We start from the raw sequence: 15238 nt of genomic DNA on the forward strand, positions 1-15238 counted from the left end.
GGTGTGTGCGTGTGTGCAAAATATGAGCTGGATCTGTGGCAGACTGGTATTGGCTCTCTGGGATCCTTGTATATTACAAAGGCCCTATGCAGACCGCCCATTAAAGCTGGCCTGGGGATGGAGTCGGGGCATTGCGACCACATGATGCACACCTTGACCCCGCCCCAGGGCACCATGATGCATGTCGTGATGTGGCGTCACAGGGCTTCTCTAGTGCTGCATCCACATGACACAGTGCCAAAGGAGCACCTTCAAGCTGTGGCACTATGGCTATCGTGCCCTGGAAAGGCCGGACTGGGGCTGTGGCGTGTGGTTGCCATGGCCCCAATTTGGCGCACTTGAAGGCAGCTGCAGTCTGCCCCTTAGGGGCGGTCTGCACAGCCCCAAAGACTCCAGTCTGTAGCATTTTGTATCCCAGATAAAATCCCACATAGCTTACTTCTCTACTACCCCCTAACGGTGACAGGATGGGGATAGGAAACTGTCACTTTGTTCACAAGGTATTCAAGCCCATAGTTAGAATCACAGACACTTAGATTTAGAAGCAACCACAAGAGCTATTTAGTCCAACCTCTTGCATTGAGGAATAGACAAAAAAGTTCCCAAGAAACTTTTTTTGTGTGTTTTGAGGCTCCAAATCTGAACACAAGTACTGCTCATTGAACAAAGGACACCTTCTTTCATCCCTGTCCATGCTGTTCCCTTCAACGCCCCATCACCAGATGAGAAGGCCTACAGTTCCTACCCAATGTTTCACAGCTTGTGTTGCGGGAGCACTGTCCACTGTCACAATCCAACGAGGAGAGCTGCTCGTCTGATTTGCTGAGCTTGCCCATGCTGTTGAATGGGGATAGGCGTGGGGACTCCCCTCCATAGGACTGGCTGCCGCCTGACAGTCTCCGTTGAGCATAGCAGTCTGAGTCAAACTCCTGGAGGCACAGAAGAGACGTGTGTCACATCACCGCCTGCCAACCTCACCAAAACAACAGGTTATTTTTGGACTTTGGACAGATGGCCTCTTAATACATCTATTTGTTGTTGCTGTTTAAAAATTTAATTGGCTAGATATAAACACTCAAAAATTAAGACAATAAAAATAAAATCTGTTTTAAAGAAAGGAACATTTTATTTATTTATTCATTCATTCATTTTTATGCTGCCTTTCTCCCAAAAAGGGTCTTTGCACTTGTTCTCTCTATGACAGTTTGGCTGTTTTCTCCAGACCTTTTGCCTTTCAGAATACTGTTTCCCTCCCCCACATAACTCAGTTTAAAGCTCTCGTGATCAAATTCTTGAGACTGTTGGCAAAAATGTTTCTGCCAACTGGCGTGAGATGCCAGCAGTCCCCCTTCATGGAACTGCAGCCCATGATCTAAAAATCCAAATCGTTCCTGGCGGCACCATCTGCAGAGCCTGTTATTTATCTCTGCTATTTTCTTCTCCCTTCCTGGACTTCCTTCAACTGGGAGAAGAGATGACAACCTGTGCATCCATCTCTTTCAGTTTCCTCCCCAGAGCCTCATAATCCCTTATGGTATTCTGAAGGTTGTGCCGTGCAGTATCATTGGTTCCCACATGGACCAAAAGGAAGGGATAATGGTCAGTAGGCCTGACCAGTCTTGTCAACCTCTCTGTCACATCTTGGATCTTTGCCCCAGGGAAACAGCACATCTCCCGAGATGGAAAGCATCACTCTTCCCCTGCCACCCTCTCTTGACTGGAGAGGCCAAGTAGCTGGTTACCTGTCTGTTGATTCCAATGGGTAAACTGGATCCACTTGTGGTTCGGCTCATAGGTGCGACAACAGCCACTCTAGTAGGAGACGGAGCTGACTGACGTTTCTTAGGTGGCAATGCAGGAGGAGGACTGAGAGAGGAGAAAACAAGAAAAAGCAGAAACAGGAGTCTGCATGTGAATGAAACATTTCTGTATCAATAAGCAAGCCATGAGAAATCAGAAATATCAGCTTCTTCTAGCATTTTTCTGAATTTCTCTGCTTTGCAAATCCACTTTAGGAAATGAAGTCAGGTTAAATATTCTTAACTAGCTAAGACCATCATTAACTTTTTTTGCACTTTAGGACTCAAATTGATATCAAATGAGTAATTAAAACTCATATCAAACCTCTGCCAACATGATCCCCATCTATTCTTGTACTTCCGAAAGCCCCAGAAACATTGACATGATTTGTTTTTCTTGACATTACTTAACATTACAGGTCAGTTCAGACATATTTATGGCCTATCTAGTCAAGATATTAGATAGATGAGAAGGTTGGCAGTTTGAGGCCAAAGTGCCCCATGATGGGGTGAGCTCCCGTTACTAGTCCCAGCTTCTGCCAACCTAGCAGTTCAAAAGCATGCAAATGCAAGTAAATAAATTGTGTGCCCACAGAGAGGGCTCTGCATACCGGCTCTGGCACATGTGCCATGGGTTTGCCATGGCTGCTTTAGGATCTTGCCTAATTCTTTCATGGCTGATCTTCCCATTCCTGCATGCCACGAGCCATTTTTTGTGGGAACCCCAAAAAATAATGGAATAACATCCCTTGAAGTACTGCAAGCGTGGTACTTCCTCTATTGTTTTTTTCTGGGCTTGGTAGTCTATGGCCTCCAGGAAGATCTGATGCTTGAGACACTTCAAAGATCTGGGTGGTTTTCTTGGCAAGATTTATTCAGAGGGCCTTTGCCTTTGTTTGAGGCTGAGAGTCACCCATGGTCAAGCAGGGGTTTGTATCCTGGCCTTCAGAGTCATAGTCCTATGCTTAAATCACAACACAACACTGACAAGCAGTTAATTATCAACTCCTCTTGCCTGGGATCATATACCTGTTTTCAGCCACTCGAATGCAAGGGAGTGGGGGTTTGGGAGGAGCAACTTCTTCATCCAATGAATCTGTCAAGACTTCAGGGGTCTGAGCCATCCCTGTGGTCTTAGTGAGAATCTCCATCTCGCGATCTGTCAAGGGAAGCTCCGAAGGACTGGAGATGGAAAAAACACAGCTTACCTCATATACGATGCCCATTATTAAGAGTGTTGAATGCCTTACACAGTACCAAGTGATTATGAAATGTGCAACCCATTTTTAAAAAATAATCCACCCCCTCCCACAACAGATATTTGTTGTTACTTGCCTTTCTGATGCACATGCAGGTAAGCTTGGTTTGGCAGGGCTGGTGGGGGATGGATGCTCTTGCTTCTCAATTGTGAGTTTGACAAGCTCCTAAGTGTAAACACAACACAGAACTTAATGTTAGTCAAGTGCACTGCAGTACTGTTCTTCATCTGGGAACAGTACCTGCCTTACCTGCCCAAGGTTTGGATTTTCAAGCCCCACACCCACCCCTTGCCTTACAGAGGGAAATCTAGGAAAATCCCAGCATGAGAAGGAATCTTGGAAAGTCATCTCCTCCAAATCTTGCAACCACAGCATCTCTGACAAACAGCCATTCAGCCTCTCCTTAAATGCCTCCAGTAATGGAGAGCCCAAGGATCGAGCCTGGCTGCTTGGCGTCCACATAATTCTGCTTGCTTTTATAATAAAAATCATTTCATAAAAAAACTTCCAGGCATCCTCATAATTCACCAAAAGCATTTCACTGTGTTTTTGCGATGTAGCTATGAATGTTTCATAGAATCAGAGTTGGAAGAGACTACAAGAAAGGAGACTCCACCATACTCCGATGAGACATCCCTAAACGTGGTTGTCTTGCAATTTGTGTATTCAATTTACAATTTGTGTGTTCAATCTGAACATTCTATCTATTTCAAATTGATGTTCTTTTTCTTCTCTTCCCCCAAATATTGCTATACTTAGTAGTAAAAGTTCATGTAGAATATTTTCTTTTTAATTAATAATTTGTTTTATTTATATACCGCTATTCCAAAGATCATAGCGGTGAACAGCAAGTAAGCTAATTAGCAAGTAAGCTAATTTGCCCCCAACAGTCTGGGTACTCATTTTAGCGACCTCAGAAGGATGCAAGCCTGAGTCGAGCTTGGGCCCTTTTGCTGGTCTTGAACTCGCAACCTTGTGGTTTTGAGTGAATGACTGCAGTACAGGCATTTAACCACTGCGCCACCAGGGCTCCTTTTTGCTCTGAGAAACCTCTTATCTTAACACATTGCATGTGTAGTTTTTCTCCCATATCACCTTTTCATATAGTTCCAACTTTTGTTTTGTCTTTATTTTATCCATCTCTTCTTCCAGTTCAACTTTTTTTTCTTTGAGATTTTCAACTTTACATTTTATTTGTGTCAGATCTGGGGAACATTTTTTCCACTGTTTGTCTTATCTCTTTTAGTTCAGTTCTTATGTTCTTGCTTAATCTCCACCATGAATTCCTTCGCTTCCTATTCTTAATCTCATCCAGCCACATTTGGTTTCCATTCGGTAGTTTTTGGTCCGAAACACACTGCAGAAATAATCCAATTTGAGACAGCTTTAACTGCTCTTGTTCACTGCTAGGGAATTCTGGGAACTGTAGTTTTTTGAGACACTTAGCTTTCTCTGTCAGAGAGCTCTTTTTATTCTTCTTCCCTGGTACTCAAAGGTTCTATTGACTAAGAGAGCAGGAATCAGATCCAAAATGGACCTCTCAGAATTCCCTGTGCCAAGGGTGTATTTTGGCCATCTGTTCTTTGTCCAACAGTCTTGTCACCATGTTGGGTGATTGGTCCCTCTCACAACCATGTTCAGTGATGTCTCATCTGACCTCCATAGCCAACCAGAGGTTCATACTCAGTATAGATTTTCAATCCTCCTTGAAACTGAATAAGCTGAAGGAACGGCTTGTGAGGACTGGTGAGAGACTTCTCAGTGGCTGCTCCCAGGCTGTGGAACTTTCTAGTAAAGGAGGTTCAGTTGGCCCTCTCCCTGTTACACCTTGCTTGCTGCATAAAGTTCTGGCAAATTGGCACGCGTCAACTACAGTGTCCTTGCCCAGGTAGAGACAATATGCATCACTGTCTGAAAATGGAATATTAGCCATCCACTTCTTGAAGGAAGTCTTTGGTGCCATAAGCCCCAAAAAGCAAAAAGATAAACCAATAAACCGAGAAATGTCCAAACACTGAAATTTCTTAATGATCCTACCACAATGGTGGTTGAAAAAGAATTGGGTTTCAGTGGAAACACATGGCTTATATGTATGCAGGTAAGGTGGTGGGGTTATCGCCAAAACACAGCTCTAGAATCTTCCAAACAGGGACAGAATGATTCATATGTGTCACAAAGATCATAAAGAAGAACCAACTGTAGAAATACATCCAGAAAGACCTAGACTAAATGCCAGTGCCACTGAATTTTGAAAGATGTTCTCAAGTGTGGTGTGGTATTTCATATATTTTTTAACAGCTGCTGTTAGTGAAGGTAAAAAGAAAACTCTACCTTGACACCATCCAGAACTGCCTTGATGACCCCTTTTACAGTGTTGACCACCTCTTTGTCTTCAGAGTTCACACCCTCAAGCATCACTTGATCAGACCAACGTATCAAATTGCCCAGACTCTGGTACACGCGACTGTAGCAGGATGAGATGGCAGAACTGCAGGGGCAAAAATCCACCATTGGGAGGAGAATGAGAACACAAACACACACAGTGCTTAAAGAAACTGCTGTCCCTCAACCCCATGACTATATATCACATACAATATATTTCTGTATAAATCAAGAAATTTCAGTCAAAAAATCTATCCCAAAAAATCTGGGTCAACTTATTAATGGGTCAATATAAGTACAGAGAGCCTGCTGTATCCACAGGCTCAGGTTTCCTGGATTCAACCGACTGCAGATTCAAAGCAGAGTGTCATAACTCACCCTTTAGAATTTGAAGATTCAGAGTAAAAGAAGGAGACAGATTGCCAGGTACGAATCGTTGCAGTGGCGACCACATGTTGTGGCAACAATGCACCATGAAAAAGGAGCCGCGAAATGTGGTTCCTTTCTCTGCTGTTGCCAAGGCGCCATTAGCGCCCTGGAGCAGCGTGGTGATGTCCCTTGTGTGCCAAGCTGTTTAGACACGGTGCATGAGACACCTCATCGGCGTGCACGCCGTGTGAATGCGTGTGTGCAAAAATGGTGCCCGGACAGCGCGGTAGGGCTCGGGAGCATGCAGATGCTCTGCTCTCCTGAGCTGTAAAATCGGCCCCAGGCTGGTGATTTGCGCCAGTCTGTACCGAGCCTAAGTCTTTAGAAAGGCTCTTCAATCTATTTGACTGAGGATGGGGGGAACCAATACAAAAGCTGGGAAATTACTGAATACTGGACTTCTAGGGATCAGGTGTGGGCACAGAGGGAAGCCTCAGGGTCCATATCTGGCCCCATAGCCTAAGGGGCATCCCTGGTGCAGACAGTGGTGAGATGGGTGGACCAACTGTTTGACTCAATATAGATAAGCGCCAAAATTCCAAACAGCCAGGAATTTCCAAAGAGACAAAATCACAAATGGATTTGAAAGACTTGGTCAAACCTCTGGCTGCAATTCTTTAGAAAAAGCCCTAGCCAGTCTGAAGACCACTTCCTCCCCTGTGGCAAACTCACCTCTGCTGGATTCGAGGGTCAGTCTGGACCAGTGGCAAGATGGCTTCCAGCACTTTGCTTGCAGATCCCGGCAGCATTTCTAGCACCTTGCTGTCGATGGCCATTTTATCAACAATGGTCTTAAAATAGCGCAAGGCACTCACAACATCCTTCTCCTTTTCCTCCAGCCAAGTTAGATTCTGGGAAAGATACACTGATGTTAAATCTAGGACCAAATATGTTTCCTTATCTGCTGGGCACTGTTGCAGTCTGAAAATGGTTCCTCTGCCTCTTTTTATAACTATTGTACTATTGATTAGAAATATTAACATGATATTTTTCAACAGAAAATATTAAAAAGTGCACTATAAAACAAAATCTGTACCATAAAAATAATAAATCACACCATTATTTCAAGTTAGGAAAATAAAATAGCAATATCTACAGATGGCAAGAGAAGGGAAGCGTGCAAAGATCAAGCTGGCTGGTAGAAGCAGTCAAGAAGTTGTTCTTCTCCATTTTCCCTTCTGTACAAAACAAGATGGGAAATCAGAACTTAATTTAGAAGTCTTCGATGGATATTATTACTTCCAGGTGGTTAGTAACTGAAATGAGAGCAGTGCTTCTTTTAACCATGCAAATGTTGCCCATTCTGCTTCTTCCAGTGAAACAAGGAAAACAATGTTTTGAGATGATTTTTTGTAACAGAGTGCCGATGAGGTGGAGTAGTTTAAGTGCTGGAATGAGATTTGGGAAGATGAATTTCTGTTCCCCATTGAGCCATGAAATCTCCTGGGTGAACTTGGCTCTGCCATTTCGATTCTGCCTGATCTGCCTTGCAAGGTGAGGGTGAGCACCAGAGGGGGAGGAGATGGAGAAAGCCACACATACTGCCTTGAGCTCAGTGCAGAAAGGCAAGATGTTGATGTTATCAAATGAAAGGATGGATGAATGAACATATTGATTTAGAATTTTGGAATCTTAAAGAGTTGTTGACTGGCATTTGCTGACTATATCTTGTTGACTACCTATGTAAGCTACTTTTCAGGTTGCATGATGGAAAAATGGCAATGAAATACAGTAAGCCCCAGGCAATGTTAAATGGTCCCCTGGGCAAGCATTCCCTAGTGCAAGGTGGAGGAAGGGCACCCTAAGGGCTACATATAGTCCCCAAACCCCTCTTGCAACCTTCAAAACTTAACCCTCCCTTTCACAGCCTCTTCACACTTTATAAAGTTTATTGGTGTGACTTTTATGTGGAAATGATCTGAGAATCATATACAAAGCTGTCAAATATACACAAATGTGTAAAAATCCCATCCATCCACTAAAAAGCTTCTTCTCTGTATCCCAGCCAAAATGGCAACTGGACCAATATCTTGATAGCTAATTTGGCTGGGATATGGGGGGGGGGGGGAATAATGTATTTTGCTACATAAGAAATTGTTGTGGCCTACAGGGTCACCTTCAGGATCTCTGGACCCTGATGGGCTCACAAGGCTGCAGAATGAGAGTTGTGAGTAGGGGAGGGGATCCTGCAAAGAGCCCCAAGCCAGTGACACATTCTATGTCAGTTTTCCACAATACATTTGCTCAGATGAGACACCAAATTAAGTGGCACATTCTGTGTCAGTTTTCCACAATGGAAAGATAAATATTTCACAAGATGCATTCAACAAAGGCAGAGAAATGGAGAGAAGAAGGGCTAGGCAATGTCATGGGAGACCCACAGTGTTTAAATTACTACTCCTATGCTTATATCTCTTGAAAGCCTCTCAAGGTGCTCACTATGACATGGACCAAGAAACTGGAACATTAGAAACCAATGGACCACATCCCACAATTCCATTTTCCCAAATGAAAAGGAATGCCATGGCAGCACTTTCCAGAGCGCTTTGCATCTGCCATTGTTATGAATCAAATGGTGAAACGGCTGACCCAGAAACAGCTTCATCACACATATACAAGAATGCTGTTTCCCAGTCTCTATTCAAGGAAAGACAGGGTGTGTGTGTGTGTGTGTGTGTGTGTGTGTGTGTGTGTCTCATATATGGGAATTTCTACTATTTTTTAGAAACTCCCATTTCTGCTCTAGTCAATGGGCCTCCAAAGCAAAACAAATGCATGGAGAGAAAGGGCAAGAAATAAGCTGACACCAAACTTGTTCCAAGACACCCAATCTGGTACTGGAGATGAACCCTCTGCCACCTGTCATCCTAGGCCAGTGAAAGGCATCTCCCTTTCCATAGAATCCTAGAGTTGGAAGACACCACAAGGACCATCCAGCCCAATTGCATTTTGCCAAGTAGGACGGCACAATTAAAGCCCTGATGACAGATGGCCACCCAGCCTCTGTTGAAAAACCTCCAAACAAGGAGACTTTGCCACTCTCTGAGGGAGTGTGTTCCACTGTTGAACAGTTCTTACTTTCAGGAGGTTCTTCCTGTTATTTAGGCGGAATCTATTTTCCTGTCATTTGATCCATTGTGCCATGTTCTAGTCTCTGGAGGAGCAGAAAACAAGCTTGCTCCATCCTCAATATGACAGCCCTTCAATTATTTAAATTTCACTATCTTGTCTCCTCTTGAACTTCAGGCTAAATATAGTTCCCTAAGTCAATCCTTGTAGGGCATGGTTTCCAGATCTTTCCCCATTTTGGTACCCCTCCTCAGGATGAGCTCCTTATCTCGATATCCTTCTTGATTTGTGACCAGAACTGGACACAGTATTCTAGGTGAGGTCTGACCAAAGCAGAATGGAGTGGCACTATTACTTCTCTTAATCTAGACACTATACTCCTACTGATGCAGCCTACAAACTGCATTGGCTTTCTTAGATGCTGCATCACATTGCTGACTCACGTTCAGTCTGTGGTTCACTAAGTCTCCTAGATCCTTTTTGCTTGTATTGCCTTCAAGCCAGTTGTCACCCATCCTACATCTATATAATTCAATTTTACTGCCCAAGTGTAGCATCCTATATTTCTCTCTGTTGAAATTCATGTTGTTAGTTTTGGCCCAGCTTTCTAATCTGTTGAGATCATTCTGAATTCTGATTGTGTCCTAAGGGCTATTAGTTACCCCTCCTAATTTGGTTTCATCTGCAAATTTCATAAGCATGCCCTCTATTCCATCATCCAAGTCGTTGATAAACAAGGTGGAAGAGGTAACAAGGGGATCAAATGTTTTAGATCTGATCCTAGCCAACAGGGATGACCTGGTTAATCGGGTGCAAGTGGTGGGATCCTTAGGAGGGAGTGATCATGTTCTCCTGGAATTTGTTATACAGTCAGCACTCCATATCCACTGATTTTTTTATCCACGGATTCAAGCATCCACGGCTTGAGAATATTCCAAAAAAGTATAAATTCCAAATAACAAACCTTGATTTTCCATTTTATATAAGTGACACCATTTTACTATGCCATTGTATTTAATGGGACTTGAGTATCCACAGATTTTGTTATCCATGGAGGGTCCTGGAACCAAACCCCAGCATATAACAAGGGTCCACTGTACAGTGGAAAGGAGAAACCAGGAATAGTCAGATGTGCATTCTAGACTTTAGGAAAGCTGATTTCAGTAAATTTAGGGAAAGACTGGGGGTAATCCTGTGGTCAGGAAGTTCAAGACAAATGAGAGCTTCTCAAAAGGGAGATATTAAAGGCACAATTTCAAACAGTTATAATGAGTAAAAATGAGAGGTGTTTCAAGAAAACAGAATGGATGACTAAAAAACTCTCAACTGTTTCTTTCATACTAGCCAGTACTAGCCAGTATGGAGAAGTAACACAAGAGGTGCAATCCAACACCCAGAAAGTCACATGTAATATAGACACTACTAACAGGACAATTAATCAACTCTCTAGGATCCTCAAGTACCACATCAGAACCCTCTCAATTCTGTGACAATATTTGGGCCTTCTAGACTGGGGTGGAAGGTGGGGCTTCCCTGACCCTGCCTGACCCACCATCATGTTATGGTCATTGGTCCAGAAATGATGAATTGATCAGGAGATCAACTCATCAGTTTTGGACCAGTGGCCATAACATCTCCTGTGGGCTCTGCTACTGAGGACATGACCTTGTCCATCACCTTCTGGCTTACCTTATTCACCACTTTCTCTGGGGTCTTTATTAGTAGGTCAGGCTGCTTCCCTTTCTTGGAGGGTGTCCGTTTGATTTTTGGTGAATGGAATTTGTCCATCAACTTCATGGTGAATGAAGACAGGTGGGAGCGCTGAGAGTCTAAGAAAAAGAGAGACGGGGTTGGAGCGGAAAGAACAGAGTGTTATGTTAGTGCAGACAGAATCCCTACGTACCCCAAATGATATGTCTGGTTAGAGATTGCAGGTGTGAATAGGTAGCTTCAGAAGCAGATGTGGGCCCTCCTACCCTTTGCCAGCAAACCTCACCTGTTTAGCTGGACGTTACAAAGGATGTTCAGACACATTACCCTGAGGAGCTACAACTGAAGGCTCTCCACACAATTTGGTTTTCTCATAGCCTTCTATTCAGAGTGCAGGATGTGATACAAGAGACAAAGGGCCTTGCTTTTCAGAATCTCTGGAAGGTCAACAGCATGGTGTACAGCACCAGCTTTGCTTATTTACTCTTCCCACCCACAGCATCTCCAGAAAAGGACAGAAAGACAGAGATGGGACAGTGACAGCTAGCCAGAATAGACAATACAAAACTAGATGGGCCCATGGCCCAGTTCCATACATCTATGATAATTCCAGTCCATATATTTGCAAAGAAGGGGCTTAGACCTCACTGGGCAAAACCTTTGGATACCTCTGCAAGGAAGGTCCTGGGAAAGAAGGATTAAGCCTTCTTCTCTAGCCAACAAACCCACACCAAATCTATCTAGCCCATCCACCATCATCTGGCTTCAGAGGGAGAGAGGCAGGCCAGATCCATCAGGCCTAGCCCAAACTAAGATGAAGAGCCCTCCCTCCAGCCCATCTGCCATGGCCATGGCCCCAGAGGGAGAGATGAACCAATGAACCTGATCCCTTCCCCACAACCATTCCCTTCTCCTTCTGTGTCATGTCTTTTTAGATTGTAAGGCTGAGGGTAGGGAACTGTCTAATTAAAAAAAAGTTGTAAGCTGCTCTGAAAGCATTTCAGGCTGAGGAGCAGGGTATAAATACTCAAAATAAATAATCATTTGATAAAAACAAGTGAAATTAATTTTCTTCCATGCAAAGCTTACAACTGGTATCACTGAACAGAACAGAAAATAATTCTAATTATTCTTTTAAATGCAGAAGTGATGAGGGAAAGGAAGACACAATACAGTAGACAAAAAGGCAGAGGCAAGAGAGATTCATCAGGAGACAACAGGGTAACTCTAGGAGAACAATATATAAGACCAACAGAAGCAAACCCGTAATATCAGTTAAGAGGATATGACAAGGACGTTTAGTTCCAATTCTCCACTCTGTCATGAAACCCACTGTATATTCCTAGGGAGCTGGGGATGTTTAGCCTGGAGAAGAGAAGGTTGAGAGGTGATATGATAGCCCTGTTTAAACATTTGAAGGGATGTCATATTGAGGAGGGAGCAAGCTTGTTTTCTGCTGCTCCAGAGACTAGGACACAGAACAATGGATGCAAGCTCCAGGAAAAGAGATTCCACCTCAACATTAGAAGGAACTTCCTGACACTAAGGGCTGTTTGACAGTGGAACACACTTCCTTGGAGTGGTGGAATCTCCTTCCTTGGAGGTCTATAAGCAGAGGCTGGATGGCCATCTGTTGGGGATGCTTTGATTGAGAGTTCCTACATGGCAGGGGGTTGGACTGGGTGGCCCTTGTGTTCTTCCTTTTGTTGCCTTCCTCTGTTTCTCCACACTGATTATTCTAATAGTTTTCTTTGTCCCCACACACAAGTCATTAAACAATTACAATCAGAGTTCTGACTCTATTTCTGTTACTTTTTACTTTTACTTCTCGTCTGTCCCTAGCTTCCAAACACACAACTAATTTCTGCAGAGAACTGTTGAAGGGGCACATAAGCCAAAGCAATGTGGAAAAGAACCTGAAGCAATCAGCATTCTGATCATTTGGCTGCTTAAAAAAGAAAAGAAAATGGGAGGGGGGATCTATTATGTAAGGTTTCTCATCCCACTCATGGCTAAAAGATGGGCTTGCAAGCCACAACAGCACCACTACTTCATGCTAACAGGTATTTTAAACCACTTAGATGTGAAGCCAAACAAGCAAACGAACTTGGCAAGCCCCACTCTAACAGGCCAGCAAGGGCTCAGTGCGAAGGCAGGCAAGCTGAGACAGCAAACAACAGGATAGCACTCAAAGATATTAGTGACAAAAGCAAACAGATTCCCCCTCTGTTCTTCAGCTCTTTCCAAGGATGTGATTGATGGCTTGCCCTTATTTCTCCCACTTTGCTGGTATGCCAAGAAGATTCTATTCTGGCAAAGAATTAGGTGTATTAAGAACATTGTTGTTGTTGTGTGCCTTCAAGTCGTTTATGACTTACGGTGACTGTAACATGGGGTTTTCTTGGCAAGTTTCTTCAGAGAAGGTTTGCCATTGTCACCCCTTGAGGCTAAGAGATTGTGACTCATCCAGTTTTATAGCCGAGTCGGGATTCAAACCCTGTTCTCCAGAGTCACTGTCCAACACTCAAACCACTACAACACAGATGGCGCTGAAGAACATTAGATCTCACCTTTATAGCAAATTCCTGGTTCTCATAGCTGAGAGCAAAATGCACCACATTTCAAATCATGAACAAGTTGTGAAACAGCCTTAAAAAGCTGGATAATCAGGCAAAGGGCTATGGTTAGACCCCTGCTGAAAAAGCCTTTCTGGATTCTCTGCACCTTAATAATTCCAGACCAGTATCAAATCTTCCTTTTTTTGGGCAAGGTAATTGAGAAGGCAGTTGACTTCCAACTCAAGGTGCTCTTGGAAGACACACACTTCCTCAACCCATTTCAAATTGAAGAGTTGCGACTGCTATGGTCACTTTAGTGCAGGGGTAGGCAACCTTTTTGAGCCGGGGGCCACGTTGCTGTCCCTCAGACAACTGGGGGGCCGAAGCCGGGGGGTGGAGCTTCCACCCTCCGGGCGCGGAGCCGCACACGGGGGTGGAGCTTCCACCCTCTGGGGCGGAGCCACATGCCAGGGCGGAGCTTCCACTATCCAGGGCGGAGCCATATGTCAGGGGCGGAGTTTCCACCCTCCGGGGGCGGAGCCGCATAATAATAATAATATTTGCAAGAAGCTACTAGGGCCGGCAATGCCATAACACAGGAAAAATGCATGCACACTGTCTCAACCCAGAAAAGAGCAAGCAAGTCCATGTGGGGGGATTTTGCAAAGAGAATACCAAAGGATAACAACAATAATAATAATAGCAATATTTGCAAGAATGGAAGCGACTAGGCAAGGCCACAAAACAGCAAAAAACGCATGCCACTGTCTCAACCCAGAAAAGAGCAAGCAAGTCCATGTGGGGGGATTTTGCAAAGAGAATACCAAAGGATAACAACAACAATAATAATAGCAATATTTGCAAGAATGGAAGCGACTAGGCAAGGCCACAAAACAGCAAAGAATGCATGCCACTGTCTCAACCCAGAAAAGAGCAAGCAAGTCCATGTGGGGGGATTTTGCAAAGAGAATACCAAAGGATAACAACAACAACAATAATAGCAATATTTGCAAGAATGGAAGCGACTAGGCAAGGCCACAAAACAGCAAAGAATGCATGCCACTGTCTCAAACCACTTTCTTTCTCTCCCTTCCTCCCTCCCTCTCACTCCCACCCTCCCTCCCTCTCTCTCCTCTCCCTCTCACCTTTTCTCCCTCCCTCTCTCTCCCTCCCACCCACCCTTTCTCTCTCTCTCTCCTCCCCTCCCTCCCTCTTTCCTCTCCCTCCCACCCTTTCTCTCTCTCTCTCTCTCCTCCCCTCCCTCCCTCTCTATCCTCTCCCTCCCACCCTTTCTCTCTCTCTCTCTCCTCCCCTCCCTCCCTCTCTCTTCTCTCCGTCCCACCCTCTCTCTCTCCTCCTCCTCCTCCCCCCCTCCCTTCCTCTCTCTCTCTCTGCCTCCTCCTCCTTCCCCCCCGCCCCTCCATTTATAGGAGGGAGGAGGGAGGGCGGAGCCAGGAGGGAGGTGGGCAGAGCCAGGAGGGAGGTGGGCGGCGCCCATTTGAAGGCCCGGTGCGGCTCCTGGAGCCCCGTTTCAGGGCTCCGGAGGCCGCATCGGGCCTCCTAATGGGTGCGCCATTTTGCCCTTCAAAATGGCGGCGAAGTCTCGCGCGACCACTTTGCCGCCATTTTGAAGGGCAAAATGGCGGCCGAAATCGGCGGCGATTTTGGCAGCAGGAGGGACCGGGGGCCGGCAGAAAGGCGCCCGCGGGCTGCATCCGGCCCATGGGCCGGAGGTTGCCGACCCCTGCTTTAGTGGATGATTTTTGTCAACACTGACAGAGGGAGTGTATCCCTGATGGTGCTCTTGGACCTCTTAGTGGAGTTAGATACCATTGACAATGGTATCCTTCTGGAATGCCGGGGGGGGGGAGTGGGGTTGGGAATCGGAAGCACTGTGTTGCAGTGGTTCCAGCCTTACCTCTCAGGAAGGTACCAGATGGTGGTGCTTGGGGATAGCGGTTCCTCAAAAAAAGAGCTGTTATATGGTGTACCACAAGGTGCCATTCTATCCCCAATGCTATTCAACATCTAC

General features: G+C 44.9%; 1 protein-coding gene across 1 annotated transcript in view; it reads right to left on the bottom strand.

The window, feature by feature from the left end:
• LOC149308178 (rap guanine nucleotide exchange factor 1-like) overlaps positions 1-15238 on the bottom strand; it is an 85202-nt gene that overhangs the window by 43113 nt on the left and 26851 nt on the right. The window contains exons 3-9 of the mRNA XM_089535256.1: positions 10628-10767; positions 6542-6720; positions 5390-5546; positions 3135-3223; positions 2829-2981; positions 1743-1866; positions 746-929 (exon numbers count right to left, since the gene is read on the bottom strand). Coding sequence (XP_089391382.1) covers positions 746-929; positions 1743-1866; positions 2829-2981; positions 3135-3223; positions 5390-5546; positions 6542-6720; positions 10628-10767 — 1026 coding nt within the window. The remainder of the gene's footprint in view (positions 1-745; positions 930-1742; positions 1867-2828; positions 2982-3134; positions 3224-5389; positions 5547-6541; positions 6721-10627; positions 10768-15238) is intronic.

This window comes from Sceloporus occidentalis, unplaced genomic scaffold, assembly GCF_023333645.1.
Source record: "Sceloporus occidentalis isolate IW3139 unplaced genomic scaffold, rSceOcc1.0.p SCAF_8, whole genome shotgun sequence".
Classification (NCBI taxonomy): Eukaryota; Metazoa; Chordata; class Lepidosauria; order Squamata; family Phrynosomatidae; genus Sceloporus; species Sceloporus occidentalis.